The sequence below is a fragment of the Scophthalmus maximus genome, chromosome 10, assembly GCF_022379125.1.
Source record: "Scophthalmus maximus strain ysfricsl-2021 chromosome 10, ASM2237912v1, whole genome shotgun sequence".
Classification (NCBI taxonomy): Eukaryota; Metazoa; Chordata; class Actinopteri; order Pleuronectiformes; family Scophthalmidae; genus Scophthalmus; species Scophthalmus maximus.
Window position 1 is genome coordinate 14,480,653 of NC_061524.1, and position 11,751 is coordinate 14,492,403.

General features: G+C 44.3%; 1 protein-coding gene across 1 annotated transcript; it reads right to left on the bottom strand.

Annotated features, from left to right (window-relative positions):
* Positions 1–773: 773 nt before the first annotated feature.
* On the bottom strand, positions 774–11,234 carry rrp12 (ribosomal RNA processing 12 homolog). Its single transcript, XM_035605714.2, has 34 exons — positions 11,023–11,234; positions 10,115–10,344; positions 9,777–9,860; positions 9,592–9,668; positions 9,378–9,483; positions 9,185–9,301; positions 8,931–9,069; positions 8,713–8,840; positions 8,514–8,612; positions 8,334–8,425; positions 8,110–8,221; positions 7,848–7,948; positions 7,645–7,759; positions 7,223–7,365; positions 7,019–7,140; positions 6,865–6,929; positions 6,609–6,771; positions 6,342–6,496; positions 6,064–6,131; positions 5,224–5,317; positions 4,977–5,135; positions 4,794–4,874; positions 4,601–4,706; positions 4,415–4,522; positions 4,166–4,323; positions 3,981–4,072; positions 3,000–3,155; positions 2,742–2,905; positions 2,514–2,624; positions 2,388–2,434; positions 2,209–2,287; positions 1,479–1,546; positions 1,302–1,384; positions 774–1,205 (listed from the first exon to the last, which is right to left on the bottom strand). The coding sequence occupies exons 1-34, from the start codon at positions 11,159–11,161 to the stop codon at positions 1,103–1,105; spliced, it is 3,864 nt and encodes a 1,287-aa protein (XP_035461607.1). The 5' UTR covers positions 11,162–11,234; the 3' UTR covers positions 774–1,102.
* Positions 11,235–11,751: the final 517 nt, after the last annotated feature.

Genomic DNA, 11,751 nt, shown 5'->3' on the forward strand with positions numbered 1-11,751 from the left:
ATGACATTTATATAGCTAGTCTACTAAATTAATTACCACATTTTAAGATTCTCAATTGCTGTTGGGGGTCTATTCAAAGTCATATTTCTGGGAACACATTGCTCTGATGTAAATCTTTTTGTCACTTGTTTTCATTTAGTGCAGTTGTGCTGGTGTGGACTTAAAGGGGGCTTTGGAAATCATTACAGTGTCATAATGGGTTGTGTGTAGTAGACAAACATTTTTTTAAATTTCATACATTTAAAATAAAATATATTGCAATATTAAGTGTAAGGATCTAAATGCATTTTTAAGTGACTGTCTATTCACACACACAATACAATGCTGATGATGATGTCTGGTCTGAGAATGTCCTGACTCAGCCCCGGACATCTACTCCCCTGCTCGGAAACTCTGGCTGACACGCTGAGCTCAGACACTAAAGCGTGCGATTAGGTCAGTCAGTCTCTTCATGACTCACGTTGCTGCAATCTTTCTGGTGAAATGAATCCGCCTTCACCCCTACACAACTTACACAGCTTCTCTCTCTGCGTCTGGAAGGAGCTGCGACGAAGGCAGTCTCATAAAAAATAAATCTAACTGCAGCTGGAAATGATTGTGGGTTACTTGCTATGGGAAGAGTGGATTTCTTTATAAACGTTTCAGTCTGAAAACAGTTTAAATCATGAATTTAAATCAACTTGAAGCCCTGTGAATGCTCTTATTCACGGTAAATAATTCTGAAGTCTACAGTTCCCCCAAGACACAGAATAATGCCATGACAGAGCCACAAATTACTCTTCATATAACAATCTTTATGTTATGATAAGGGAGAGTTGTATCTGATGCAAACCTGAAGGGTTTATTCGACAGCCAATACCAATCGAGGCAGGAACGGCACATCCAACTGAATCCTCAGTCTGTCTGTCTCTGCCGCAGGACGTTAACTTCGTGTTGAAAGAGAACAGTTTAAAAAACAAACTGGTTTCACCTTCCACGCCAAGTCTGTCAGAAACACAGACATCCACACACGTCCAAAGTGTGTATCCGCATTTTACAGTTCATGAACACGCCATCACACACGTCACATTTAAAGTCCATTGGTTTGTATAAGGTAGGCACTTCAGGCTTTCCTCTTTTTCTTCTGCATTTTCTTTCCAGACAGCGCCCCCTTCTGGGCTCCCCTCACCATGCCCTTGAACTGGCCCTGTAGTTTGGCTCGCTTCCTGCAGACACACGAAGAATAAAGACGTGTTAGCGTCTGACATTCTTAAATAATCAATTCCTTCTCGGAGAGATCTACGGCGACTCATTGCTCGCACCTGCGATTGAGCTGGGCTTTCTTCAGAGGGATGTAAGCGTAAGGATCGAGCTTTCCTTTTTTCTTCACATCTCCTTTTCCTTTCTGTGAGAGGTTGGATGAGAGAACAGACACTCAGAATGACAGTTTCTAACCAGCAGCTCCTGCAGTGTGTGTTCGTGCGTGCTGTCATACTCACACTTGACTTGTAATCGCCTCCAATTTCTTGACTGCCTCCGATGGGTCTGTGGATACCTGAGCCTCCAGCTGAGTGGGGGGGAAAAACTCTGATTTTAGGCATTTAACCCTGACTCCAAAATGTCTGTCCAGATTATCTGGTAGAGTAAGGGGTTTACATAGAAATATTCTTAAACCCATCCCAAACTAAATCATCCCACAGCCTCGATAATTAGCAAACATGGTCCTGCTGATATTTAGGATTTAAAAACAGGATGATTACGTCAGTACTCTTCGAGCTGAACCGACGAGAGAGACGAGTCGAGCAGACACTGTTGCCAAGTTTATGTTGCTGGCAACACTGTCGGCTGCTCAACATTATAGAGTCGACCTTTAGAAGTGGCAACCGCGAAACAAGCTACTGTACGAGTGCGGTGGACAGCTATAGTTATAAAAAGACTCATCTCCCCAACTCTTTTCTCATCCATCATCTCATCACATTTCTTTTGCCGTCTTTTATCACTGCAAAGCAAAATTACCATTGTGTTTCGTTTTTGCGCCTTCTTCCTCATGAGATCACACTCCCTCTGGAGCGATAATCTTAATAATATCCTGTAATGTGCCATTATCTTAAAATCTTGTAGTGTGTGCATGTTCAAGATTAGAGAGAATATCTGCAAAGATTCTCCTCTAATGCGTGATTTCTAAATCAGTCATGATGCATTGGTCAGGATGCTTGGTACTAATCATACCTTTATATTTCAACTGGGGATCAATGTCCATATCATCATCAAGGTTATCATCTTGGATCTTCCTTTTGACCGACTTTTTCTGAGGGTGATAAAAAAAACATGATTAATGAAAAACAACAATAAAAAATTTCTCTACAACAAGAAAACATCGTTCCTGTGTCACATATGTCAGTACTCACACTCTTGACTCCAGCCTCTTCTAGAATATCTTTCATCTCTCCCTCATCTGTGGGAACAGTAACGGGTCATGGTCACAGGCTGTTCAGACATGAGCGGTGACCAGGACAGTCGTGGCGTCGTCTTACCTTTGTCTTTGTCATCTTCCTCTTCGTCGTCTTTAATGATCAGACGTCCGTCCGAGGTCACTTTAAAGCCGTGCGCAGACTTGGTGCTCTTTTTCCGTTGTGGGTTAGTGGCTGAGAAACAACGCAAACTTGTGTTAACCCAACAGAACACAATCTTTACTCTTTTCTCTGCAAATCAACATGGAGGCTGGCAGCGACTGTCAAAGGGAAAGTTGGAGAGTCTTTTACCTAGAACTCTCTGGGAAACTTTGGGATCCAGGAAGTTGAGAGGATCATCTTCCACTCCTTCTCTGAGCCAGGCACGTCCTTTCTTTTGTTTGCCCGTTTTCTTCTGACCTTTTCCTTCGTCCTCTGACAAATCACTGTCCGACTCTGCAAGGATGTCTTCAATACTGCAAAAGGAAAGGACAGAAGGTTATAAGGAAGGGAAATAAGCAAATGGATGACGGAAGACAGTGAGACACGTGTGGGGAACAGCGGCCTCACCTCTCGCTCTTTGTTTGAGGCGCCTCGTCGTCGCTCTCAGAGTCGTCCTGCTGCTCCGTGGCCTGTTTCCGTCTCTTGGTGCGAGCCTCGGCCTTGCGGATGTTTACGAGCACCTTGTGGTGTTCCGCAGGCAGCATGCTCTTCACCAGCTCGAAACTGGAAACACAGAGGATGATCAGACACATACACAACAACACATGACGTGCAGATATTAAATTTCCCAGAGGAGCCTTCTGGTTGTGTTGAAACATCAAGTGTAGATCTGGTTGCATGCAAGGAACTGTCTGAATATATGATCAAAGAGGAAAACAAAAAAAACAACCCTTGGGATGTGTGGAACCATCTCATCTTCAATCCTAATCTCTATTCCCCAACAACCAATTAAAGAGGAGTCAGCTCCATTAATCTCAGCAATCAGGTGGTACCCATAACATTATAACATTATTAATGCCAATATCTCGGTCTAACTGTTTCCACACACACCACACTTGAACCAGCTGTGTTTAAACCAGACTGTTTCGTTTCACTGGTGGCAAACAAAACAAACAGTATTCAAACTTAAAAGACATCAGATGTATCCCGAATGAGAAAATATCAGATCCAAATCAAAAAAATCAATCAATTAATTAACTTTGTTTGTTTGACAATGTAATGCATTATCTGAAAGCCATCTGTTACTCAGACTTCATATTACATATCCTAAAACAGATATGCAAATAACTAAAGAGCAGGCACAAATGTAATTTTAATAACCGTGTTGAATATGGGGCATTTGTTTGTTGAACTTAGTTTGACCCTGGAAGTGCCAAAAACAAAACCAAGGGATTTTATTATTAGAATAACATGTTAACTTTAGAGAAAAACAAGATTTGAAACCTGGTTTACAGTTTGGGGGAAAGAATTTGTTGAATTTGATATTTTTCTCCCTCAGTGACAAACTGAGCTGAGCTTCTAGTATCTATATGAATTCCGAACACACACCCAAACTTCCTGATGAATTTGGTGAAGATGTTCTTCAGTTTTGTTCTGAAGTGCCTCCTCACGTCATCCTTGACGTTCCCGACGCCCTCCATCTGAACACAAGAGGGACACCTGGGTTAACTGAGAGCACGGATATCTTTCTCGATCATTTTTGTCTCCCAGTATCAAGCGTTTAGAAAACGTACCATGACAGTGACGTGTGAAGCCAGCGTCTTGGGGTCCATGATGAAGAGGATGACCTTGATGAAGCCTAGGGCGGCTTTCACGATCTCTCTCGTGCGAGATGAGAGCAGCACGCAAATGTTGTACAGCAGCTGCTCCATGACGGTCACCTCTATAGAGTCTGGGAAAGAAAAGGTGCCACACTGAATCCCCTCCGCACACACAAGCATTAAAATTAGCAACAGGAAAGGGCTTCATGTCAACAGACCTACCTTTATACTCAAACACTAATCGAGTCAGTGCCAACACTGTGCAGGTGATCATGGTGACGGAGCCGGTGAGTCCGACGTACACCAACACCAAATACTGCTCCATGGCATCTGGATCAGAGACAGGTATTTAAAACAAAGTCCACTCTGGTGGACACAGACATAGTAGGAGGAGGACGAGTGCGTTACCTTTTGTGTTCCCACAGAAGCGGACAAAAGCGCTTCCTATTTCCACCAGCAGGTTGTATGCATTCTTACGAGCTCCGACAGACACCTCCTTCGTGCATATGATCACCTGACGGAGAAAAGAACCTTGTGAAAATCATACACAGCGGCATTCGCCATGTTTGTGTGTTTGACAGGAGTTGCTTGTGAGGTGTACCTCTGGCAGCAGTGCAGTGATGAAGTCTTTGTGTTCCTCGCTGAGCCTTTTCACGATGTGGAGTAGACACTTCAGTCTCGGCTGAAACGAAGCAAAGCGAATAAGAGACGGAAAAATAAGTAAATGGAGACGCACAGTCCGATCTTGTGTCTATTTTATTTCATCTCTACACAGCAGTCTCACCCTCTTTGCTGGCGAAGAGGCGTTTTTCAAATTCTCAAGCAGGACGACTTTGAGCATTTCCAGATTGGCCACGACAAACGATCTGCACTCCTCTCTCTCTCCGCCGCACATCTCCTCCAGCACGCGGTACGCCTTCTTCTGCATGCCCTGATCTTTGGTCTGACAGCAAATGACAGAAACAAAGTTAACAAGGAATATACTCGGGTTCAATGGGCTTGAATTAAGCGTAGTGTGTGTGTACCATTACCTCCAAATATGGTCTAATCAGCTCAAAGGTTTTAGTCATGGTGACCTCATCTACAAAGGGAGCCATGGCAACCACAAGGTCCATCATCGACAGCCTGAGACGAAGGAAAAGGGAAGTTTACTGACCATCTACCCTATTCTAAAAATAAACAAGTAACTGATAAGGCAAACATATGCTCAGTGGCATTAAAAAAACTCAGTACCATTAAAAAAGCAGGTATGGAAGGTAATTTCTGCTTAATAATTTTGACAAAAAACACTGTTGTTCAAATACATGGCTTGTGTAATTGGTCACGGGCTTGAGTAGGGATTATTGCTCACATTATTGTTTCAGCGACTCCCATTTTTAATCTAGACTAGTTGTATCCTCATTAATCGCTCATTGTGGGAATCAGGAAATGGTCCTGATCCCAGATAAAAAATTTGGGCTCCTAGCCTTTCTGATGCTAAAGTGACATTCACAAAAGGTGAAGATGACAGATACAGTATGTCGCACGGAGGTCTCCAATGATTGCTGAAGTTCAGGAGGAGTGGGGAAGAACCCCGCAGGCAAGAATTGTCCACCTGATTTAATTTATGCTACAACATTATGTTGCTTTCTTTGATGCAAATGGGGGAACACATTATATTAGTGTTGCCATATCAACAGAATACTCACACACGCACGCACGTCTGTAAATGATGCAGTGACTTATAACCACAGTGCAACGAAACATACAGACAGGTTCACTTCATTTAAATTTGTGCTTGAAATTTGAACAATAGATTGCATTTCTTTCAAAATCTATATGCGTTTTTAATGGCACTGAGTATATATGAATAACCCGTATTCGTGTCCTACCGTGTGAACTCCGTGGTCTCTGTGCTGCTCAGTCTGTCTGTGGCTTTTTGCAGTAAAGTGCAGGTCATCTGAGGAGGATCGTTTTGAGAAATATAATTATGATTGGACAGACAGCCCATCAAAAATCATCAGTTGTTTATGAGACAGAACATGACATGCTTCAGGAGTTCCATATCACAGTGATGTCTCACTAGACAAGTTAAATTATGTGATTAAACTTAAATAGCTTCATCCACGTAGGAACACTGTGCGGCAGGATGTCAACAAGCTTGGCTGACCTGTGTCTCAGTGACAGTCAGATAGACTTTGATGGTGTCCAGCACAGCCATCCTGTAGGTGCCGGACTCTCCAGCTGCAGGCTGCAGGCTGTATACATTGAACAGGATGGGCAGGAAGTTCTTAGAGAAGCGGCCCACTTCAGCCCTCTCTTCTTCTGCAGACATTAAGCAGACACCGTTTTTTGAATGAGTTCATTCAGAAGAAAGTTGCTGCAGTAGTTTTGTTTTACGTTATGTCTCTCTCTTCTCAGAGCATGTGTGTCCTACCTGTGGAGCAGCTCTTGTGGATGATAGTGCGCAGAGCCTGGCACATTGTGAGTCTCAGGTCTGGCTGTTCGTTGATAGCAGTACCGAGCGTGCGGGCAATGCCTTTGAAGGATGCCAGCAGGTCCACAGGACATGTACAGAAGCCAGGGAGCATGGTCCAGATCTGAGAATAAAGAGCGCACAGACACGTAAGTCTTACTAACTCATTTGTTGGGTCATTTGACTGTGCATTTTCCCAATACGTCTGTTAGGCTACCTGAAGCTGTAAAGTCTGGTAGACTTTGGCCTCCAGTTTCTGTCCTGCTTGCTCCAGCTCTTCGGCTGCAACACAAGAACAAAGTCATCAGAGGAAGAAAATCCACCTTCCCAGTTACCTCACCATCGAGTGGAGCACCGCACATTCATCTTACCTCTCTGCTTGAGTGTAGAGGCCAGAGGGAGGAAATAAGAATTGAAGAAACCGAGGTGAGTGTTCTTCACGTGATCCCGTATGACCGGGATCAGCCAGCTTCGGGGGAACTCCAGATCATCGCTGGTGAAAATAATACAACACAGTCAGTTGACCCACAACAACAACAAGATGGCCGCTCCACAGTGCGTCTCTGTACACATACTTGTAGCCAGTGATGTTGAGAGGAACAGCACCAAGCACAACTTCAGGTCCCATGCTCTCCACAGCTCCTCCCACAGCCAGGTCCAACTCTCCTCGGAAGGGGAATTGAGGAGTGGAGCGCAGGTCTGCCAGAGACTGCAGGGACTGACCAGGACACAACACAAAGACAAAAATTTTAGCCATGTTTACACCCAGTTGAGCTGCTTTCAGACATGAAAGAGACTGAAATACTGACATTTTCCTGAACTTTTTCATGCCAGTGATTTCCTGATGTTGTGATGGTATCTGACTAACAATCTCCTGCTGCGTTCGTCATATGTCAACGGCAAACTCAGGGGAATGTCCAGACACATTTCTGAGTACATTTTCCAGAGTTCATGTCTGAAAACAGCTACAGTGATCCACAGCGTAGTGCAACTATACCTTGATCATGATGGCGTGAGCTTGTTTCCCTGCAACTCGATAGAAGCAGCCCAGGATCTGCAGCACAAATGGCCAGGAGGCGTGGAAGCGATAAGACAATCCTTCCTCTATGATACTGGAACACATACATACGCAATATTGTCACGAAGAGCATTTACACGTAGCCATGACCAAAGAATGTGAAAGTAACTTGGGGAACTTACCGAAACATTTTGCAGATATAGGAGGGGTTTCCTGCAGAGGCTGTGGCACTGATGGTGTCCATTTCATCCAAGCAAGGGACCACACATTCAGTCAACAAAGTCTAGAAACAAAAAACATAATAAATCATCACTAGATGTCCCTGTCTCAAATGTATCTTTGAAGATTCAAACACAATCCAGACTCTGAGCAGAGGAAGCCTTCAACGATTCAAAAATGCCTCTGTCAAATATGATATGGATGTTGTGAATATTATTTCTTTACCTTCAGTGTGTTGGTGGCTGCAGACACCACAGGCATGTGAGGCGACAACAGGCAGGACATGGCAGCGGAGAAGAAGCGAGGGAGGTGACCCAAACTCAGAGAACTCTGCAAGCTAGACAACGGGACCGTTGATCAACAAACTGATAACTAATCAGACGAGAAAACGTGCAATTGCGTGATGACAAGAACGAATTTTGCCGTTGTGAGAAAACAAAGTTTATTACCTTGCCAAGTGAATGTGTGCTTTCTCCATGACAGTGAGCCAGGCCAGCAGGGGCTGCAGGTCGTTCTCGCTGGGCAGGTAGTCGTACAACGCCTGGCGATGAGAAATGGAGATAAGTTTCCACACCAAATTCTGCACAATGACATTTACACATTCCGGTTTTTGCTTGGATTCCACTCACCGTGATGATCTGAGCGTTGAGTTCTGGCGAGAGGGTAGAAGCGTTCGGCTTCCCGCTGAACAGCTTGTGGAAGGCCTGCATGGCACTCGCTGTCACCAGCTACAGCCAGAAAAAGGCAAATTAAAAACTACATTTTGAGGACTCGTGTAGACAACAAAAGGACGTCCGCCTGCACCTATGAAAGATTCTGCGTTCTCACCACATGGCTGAGTGTCATCACTCGCAGCAGAGTCTCACAACACGACTTGACAGCTCCCAGAGGAAACGTCCCCATCAACTCCTTAAGAAGACCCAGCACATGGAGTGTGGTGGTGTCCTCTTTGCTGCCTGGGGGGTGAAAAAAACTGACTTGAAGTACAAACTGTTATTTAAAAAAGCTTGTAACAGTAAAATATGTCTAAAAGAAGGGTGTTTTACCTCCTGCCTGCTCCATTTCTTTAATACAGAACTTGGCTGTGGTCACGGCAGCAGGGTGATGGGCTGGGGCGTTATCTGTAAACAGGAAATCACTGCCTCGAAGAATGGAGCAAACACCTTGCTGCGCTGCTTTACGGACCTGAGAGGAAGAAAAAAAAGGTTGACCACATTAAATGGCACAAGCTTGTACGATTTCAGTATCTCATTCGATGCTGAATTCAACATATATTACTTCGGAGGAGAGAGAGACAGACCTTAGGCTTGCTGTGCACTGTGAAGCTGAGCAGGCCGTGGTAAACCTGAAGAGTGGACGGATAAGTCCACACAGATGCATCCTGCTTCCTTAACAATGTGGCCAGACATGACAAGATCTATAGAAGCAAAAAGTAACAAATTAAATCTTTCTCAAGCAAAGAGACAAACCGACGCAGAGACAAATCTACTCACCCATCTGAGAGCAGACGCAGTGTCAGACGAGGCCTGTTTAGACATGACGTCCATTAAAGCCTTGGTGGTGTCAGAGAACTTGGAAACGAGCACCGGAGTAGGAACCCTGAGAACAAAATACACCAATCAGATGAAAGACATTTCACCCACATTTCTTAATTAGCTATAACATCATGGGGGGGAATGTTTTGGAGAAAAAGTGTACATATCCAACCGTTTCATGACGAGGTTGAGGAGGTACGCAACTGCAGCCTGCGAATCAGACGATTCCACAACCTCCAGGGTGGTCATCTATAAAAAGAACAGAGACCATATCACACCTAGGCTTACTATCACTTTTCAGCACACAACTTATTTGATAATGCCTTAAAGAACATATTTTAAAAAGTCTGCACTCACCAAAGCAGCAAAGTACTCTGTTTCAGTCTCTTTCCCTCCTTGACCACGGATCACTTCAGTAACAGCTGCCAACACTGCACATATCTGTGAGGGACATCAGGTGGTGATGTAACAGCTACAGCAACACTCATATATTCGATAGTTGGGGAGACAAATCTTGCATTAACTAGAAATGTCAACAACTTTTCAGTTCTACCCAAATTTTTTACTTTTGCTTCAAATGCAAAAGGGCAATTTGACTACATCATAACAAGAGTCTGCAAACATTACACACAGCCCACACTTCACAAAAATTAAACTACTATTTCCGAACGGGGCCAACCCAGTGTCACGTTTACCTCTTTGTGAGCGGCCGAATTGGACTCCCAGAGGCGCTGCACCTTTCTGAAGGTCAGGTTTGAGCAGTCTGACAGGCCACTGAGGAAGGTGCCCGATGTTCTCGCTGACAACGCCTCGTCCGGCTCCTCTTCCATGGAGGCATCCTTGCGGCCACCTGCACCGAGCTCCAACGGACCTGTCTGCAGGTCATTGTGGAGCTTTAGAGCGTTGACTGTTAGGTCGCTCTTTTCTGTTGGGAAAAAGAATTAGATGACGATGTTAGGATGACATCAAGCTCCCCTCCCTGTCAAATGAAAGCAATCCTCAGGAATGGTGATCAGAGTTGAGGACTCAATTCAATTACCTCCCCCATCTTGTTTGGTCTAATTCTGGCCTTGATTAAATTTATTAGATATGACATAAACAGAGAAGCTCGAAAGACAGGCGTGGGACAGCAAAACTACAGACGCGTCTCATTAATATTTGGACAACGTCTATCCTTTGGGGACTGCCTTTGAATTTCATCAAATCAGAAGACAAGAAACCGATATGTTGACCTGCAACTTTGTGGTTGGTTGAAGGCTGAAGATCAGACTGAAGGTAGTGAGCCACAGAATGATTTGATTTATTTCTGAGCTATAGGAAATCAGTAATGACTTAAAGAGATGGTAACATTATGTATATATTGACTCTCACACACACAAACACACTGTAGTTAACATGTAAACTCTTCAAAAGTTGTGACTGACATGTTATTTAACCCGACTCAATAAGTTACATGTTCCACCCTCAGCGTTACTGTTTTTGCCGATGCACATTCAAATGGCGCAGCACACACAGTTTCCCCTGAGCTGCTCCAAGTTAAATGGCTAACGCCAGCTAACGCTAGCCGCTTTAGCCAGGGACCCACGTGTGGTGGGAGGCTTACCGGTGGGTCGGCTGAAGAAGCGGCTTTTAGCAGCCTGTCGAAAACGACTCGTCTGCGGGTTGGAGTCGCTGCTGTGTCCTTTCTTCCACCGCTTGAGTTTCGACGAGGTCCCAGATCGCAGTTTCCCAGATTTGACCATTTTCGGGGACCGAAAACAATGTCGTCACCCCGAACCGTCCGAGAGGCTGCACGCGACTCTGTCGCCGACAAGTGACGTCACGGGCCTTCTCACGTGTCTGGTCCGATCGTGGCGTCGTTTTGCCGTTAGAGGGCGCTGTCCACCGCACACACCAGCACAGGCCGGCATTCAAAAATCAATCAGATCCATCTCCGTGACAGTTGTGCTTCCATTATCCGCTGATGACGACTGCGATACGGCAACGGAGAAAAGGTCAGTAAGAGACTTTAAGTCGGGATGGCTGTGTAAAAAGTAAAGAAAATTCTGTTTCCAAGGTTAAAGGTGATAAGGATGGGGTCTACTGAGTTTGCAGGGTCTGTTGTCATGACTTAAGTTATCATTATGACTTGAATACAGTAAGTGGACCTTGATTTGGATTAAACACATTATGCAATAGATTATTTATTATGTATTACCTATGTATGCTGTATAAATCCATAATAATGATAATAAATTCCTATTAAAACTCTTCCTGCTTGTTCAACATAATGCACACTCTAGTTATAGACCTTTGACCACTAAAAACAGATCAATTTCTACTTGGCCATAAT